Source organism: Penaeus monodon, chromosome 14 (assembly GCF_015228065.2).
Source record: "Penaeus monodon isolate SGIC_2016 chromosome 14, NSTDA_Pmon_1, whole genome shotgun sequence".
In the NCBI taxonomy this organism is placed as follows: Eukaryota; Metazoa; Arthropoda; class Malacostraca; order Decapoda; family Penaeidae; genus Penaeus; species Penaeus monodon.
The window spans coordinates 44,788,664-44,793,663 of record NC_051399.1 but is presented as its reverse complement, the minus strand read 5'-3'; the positions used below and the strand labels follow the sequence as shown (position 1 = coordinate 44,793,663).

Here is a 5,000-nt window from a genome sequence, read left to right as displayed (position 1 = left end):
TTGCATAAGACTTCGAAAAGATACGAAACACCATCGTGAAAGACGAAATATTCGACCGTGTTGTCACTGATAGAAAAGCATAGCATACACAATTTTGGTCCACTGAAAGAACAGACAAAAGTTTCGACATCCTTACCCTCATCTTTCAAACAAACCAAAATTATGGAGTGTTATTTCTTTCTTCCTTTTTTTTTTTTACCATAACACCATCACGCCAATCTGGAAGAACAGTTTGAGATCTCGGCAGAAGCACGGGAGAGAGAGGCAATAGAGATGAGACCCCGAGAACAGTTCCTTCGCTCCTGAATCGATTCCGTGAGTTTACCGAATGCGTTTACTCTTTATGAACAAGAAAATCCAATTCTGTTTACAAATGGCGTGCTTAGTTACTATCATATTAAGAGAGAAAGTATTTGATAAAAAAAAAAAAAAAAACTGTTTTCAGTAATGACATTACAATGATTCTTAAAAGTTTTGGTTGTCAGTATAAGGAAACGTCTTTACTAACACAAAAGAAAAGAAAATATCCACTATTTCTTTCGAGTATTTCAGCAGAATAAGCATTTTTCCTTATTGCATATAGAATTTGTGGTTCTTCCTCCGTCTCTCTGAAGCAAAACATCAATTACCAGTCTTTCACGGGACGCCGAGAAGAGAGAAATGTTCCCGGAACCATTCGTCATGACACCCTTTCGCCCAGGGAGCTCGATACCAACGTAACGTCGTCCATCATTCTTATATCAATACAGAAAGTAACACGAGGGCAGTAATTGAGTCTATAAAACTAGTAGCTGCTTCTTTGTCGCAGCGTTTGGCCTCTGTGGTTGCCATGACAACGACGCACACAGACAGGCGGGAAGCGTTATGATAGTGCTGAATCGCAAACCGTTTGTTTGTTTTCTTGTTATCCTATGGGCAGATCAATAAGCTTAGAGTATACCCTCGTGATGTTCTTACTACTGGGGCTATTTTCCATTAAAAAAAAATTTCAGAGGGAAATCGGGAGAAAGAAAACCAAAACGTAATTTCCGGAGACAGACAAGAAAACGAGGACACAGAATACATCAGAGTAAGGTAAACTCGTTAAAAGAAAGAATAATACTGTGATTCTATCTACTCTCGTTTGTAATTAATAGACAAATAAATAAGTAAATAAAAGGCTGGACAAGGGACGATTTGAGTGACTGCTCGTATCCCCTACCTTGATCGGAATTGTTATAGCGAACACGCAGAAGGATTTCCCACACAATCTGGCTCCTTTGCGACGGCGTGAAGAAGGTCTCGCGGTCCTTGATGATAAACCTGAAGGAGGAGGACGTGGAAGGGGAGGAGGAGGAGGAGGAGGAGGAGGCCAAGCGCAGGAGGGAGCGTCCCAGAAGAAGAAGAAAAATTAAAAAGACACGTGTTAGTGCATTATACGACCATAAGCAGTTTCGGACAAATGAATATCACTTTCGTTCCTATTCATCAAGACACACATATACACACAAACATGCATACACACACGCGTACATACACAGACCCATCGCCTTTCTTCTTTCAGACTAATAATATGGAGTTTATGAAATCTAGCCCCTTGCTAAGAAAGTCTTCAAAATGGCGCTTTTAAAGTCAGAAAAAAAACTTCAAATGGATTTTGTATGAAGTTTGAATGCCGACGACTATGCTGATTATCTGTTTTATTTTGGTTGATGCAACGGGAATCAATAATTATCACCAACATTAACACTAATGACGTCTTCAAAAGATAATTAATGGACTGCAACCCAATACAATTATAGCTTCAAATAAAACATCGTAATTAATAACACGATCAATTCCAAACGCCGATAAGCAGGAAAAGTATACTGTATGCTGACGAATATAACGCGTTTGTGAATGATACTGACTTTGAATATTAATGAAGGATAGGCGTTTGATGTTGAGTGACAGAGATTGTATGCTTGTGGGTGTGTTTAGTCTGTCTGTGTGTATGAGTATGCATGTGTGTGTGTGTGTGTGTGTGTGTGTGTGTGTGTGTGTGTGTGTGTGTGTGTGTGTGTGTGTGTGTGTGTGTGTGTGTGTGTGTGTGTGTGTGTGTGTGTGTGTGTGTGTGCATTTAGAAACAATCATAAGTATCCAATCGTGAACAATAAACATGTATATTAATTTTAAAACATTACAACATTACTACTTATTTTGAAAATATTGACTACATATACGTGCAATTTAATATTCATAATTTTGTGTACAATTTTGTGACAAGAAGACAATGCATAAAACATAAAGGGATAATATTATCATTTATTATTATTATTATTATTATTATTATTATTATTATTATTATTATTATTATTATTATTATTATTGTTATTATCTTTATTTTCTCATCATCATCATCATCATCATCATCATCATCATCATCATCATCATCATCATCATCATCATCATCATCATCATCATCATCATCATCATCATCATCATCACTATCATTATGAAAATAATGCATCTGCAGAATTACTGTGAAGTATAATAAATGCTTCATATCCATAATTAAAAAAATAATAATAAATAAAAAAACTGAACACTTATGGCAATTTTAGAGATATAAGTTTAGACCTTTAAAATAGTAAAAACTGTTTCTTCAAGAGTATACACGCTAAGTACATCAAGGATAAAGGGAAGGGTGAGGAGCAGTGGACGAAACCACACAGAGCATTTCCTTCGAAAACATTCTAGTGACTGAAAGGGATGTGAACCAGACAAGGCAAAGGGTGTGTTCAAAGGTGAAATTCCATTGACTCAGTGAACAGATACGTTGGCTATCTACTGTATATACATTTTTTTTTATTGTTTGTACATACATCTCTTTAGGAGGTGTAAACATCGAAAGGATTCAACATAAATATTACGAAAGATATGATTGCTTTGTAATAAGGTTCCTCACTTCTTTAGCCTTGGCAAAGAAAAGGGGAATGAGGAAAGTGATAGAGGAGGAGGCAAGGGGATAGTGAGGGGAGGTAGTGATGGGAGGGATAGTGAGGGGAGGGAGAGATAGTGATGGGAGGGATAGTGAGGGGAGGGAGAAAGTGACGGAGGATAGTGAGGGGAGGGAGAAAGTGACGGAGGATAATGAGGGGAAGGAGAAAGTGACGGAAAGTGATGGCAGGTGGAGATGCAGGCCTGGGGCGGGTGACGTGGCAATGGTCGCCGTTCCGTGCCTGCTGTTGTGTATGTTACAGAGGCCTACTCCGAGAGCCTCGGTGGAGAGTAGATATTGTCTAAACCTTCTATATACTTGCCAGTTAGTTTTTACTCGCGGTGCGTCACTGTTTTAGACACAAAAATACAAAAAAAGTAAATATTAGACATAACTTTGGTTGCAGAAAAAATTTAGCAACCGCAAAAATCATTGGAGGAAAAAGTGCGTTTCTACTTTAGACATATATATATTTTTTATACTAAACGTGACTTTGGTTACAATAAAAATAGCAACCACAAAAATTATTGTAGGAAAAAAATTATAGATTACACACAAAAAAATATGGATCATCTAGACATCGACTACTTTGTAACTTTACGTGGTATAACGAACAGCAAATTCATAGATTGACATTGCTCGTTATACCTGGTGACAGGGATGGGGGAACCTTAATCTTAGAAACGCTTTCCTCTCGCTGACTCTTTAATCAACGTTTTAAGGAAAAGGTCTTTGGTCATTAATTATCATCATTACGATTTCGCTTTTCACTGATTCATTTCTCCTTCCAGATTCTTCGTTGGCTTTGATATGACCCGCGTCAATGCAAAACAAGTTTTCGCTAAGGCGGTGAATTCACAGCTTTGCGCTACGTGAAGAGCGAAGTTCCCCAAGAGACAGATGAGCTAACTACGTCCCTTTCCACGACAGAACTACAGTGATCTACAGCGCCTACGTCTTCCGTCCCGTACCCGCCGTCCAACAGGGTCCTGGAGAAGTAATTGAGATCGTCTTTCCTGCCGACGGGCGTGTACACCAAGCGGAACCTTGTACTCATGTCCTGAACGCTGTACCTAGTACAGTGTGGTGGTGCCAAACAGGTCATTATAGTACAGATGCTGTGCCTCTTTTGGTGTTCATCAAGGGCGGGTTGAGGGGAGGGGGAGGGGGAGGGGGAAGTGGGAGGGGAGGAGGAGAGGCTTGTGGAAATGGAAGAAGGGATCGCGGGAATATATATATATATATATATATATATATATATATATATATATATATATATATATATATATGTATGTATGTGTGTGTGTGTGTGTGTGTGTGTGTGTGTGTGTGTGTGTGTGTGTGTGTGTGTGTGTGTGCATGTGTGCATGTGTGTGTGTGTGTTTGTGCGTGTGTGTGTGCGTGTGCGTGTGTGCATGATTTGAGGTGTGAGTGGGTGTGCATGAGTCTGTGTGTGTGTGTGTGTGTGTGTGTATGTGACTGTGTGTGTATGTGTGCGCGCGCGTGTGTGTGTGTGTGAGAGTGTTTTTGTATGTGTGTATGTGTGTCTGCATGTGTGTGACATTATGGCTGTACGTAAACTTTATTTACTGCAAGTTCATCATGAATTAACGTTTAGGGTATCAGTATCTTAGATTAGAACCCAGGGAAGGTATCCACTTATTTACTTGTTCTTATTTAATTTCAAACATTTTATTGAACATTCACATGCATTAGGAAACTTAATTAATTAAAGATTTGTTTAGATTAAGAGGAACGGAAATACAAAGTGAAAATACTTACCGGTGATTTTTTTTTTTTTTTTTTTTTTTTTTACACTTCAGAAATTGCGGATTTTCACCCTTAATCTCTATGGTTAATAAGAAAGCTGGTTTTTCCTTTCTATGCTGTCTCTCTTTCAGTCTCGCTATCGCTATCTTTCCTTATGTTCGTTCTTTTTGCTGGCTATATCTATTCCCCTCTGCATTATCTATATATTCTTTCTCATTTTTTTTTCACCCCTCTCTCTCTCTCTCTTTCTCTCTCTCTCTCTTTATCTTTC

The 5,000-nt window shown here is 38.5% G+C and overlaps 1 protein-coding gene across 1 annotated transcript in view; it reads right to left on the bottom strand.

The window, feature by feature from the left end:
• LOC119580728 (anoctamin-4-like) overlaps positions 1 to 5,000 on the bottom strand; it is a 42,853-nt gene that overhangs the window by 8,726 nt on the left and 29,127 nt on the right. The window contains exon 6 of the mRNA XM_037928825.1: positions 1,202 to 1,302. Coding sequence (XP_037784753.1) covers positions 1,202 to 1,302 — 101 coding nt within the window. The remainder of the gene's footprint in view (positions 1 to 1,201; positions 1,303 to 5,000) is intronic.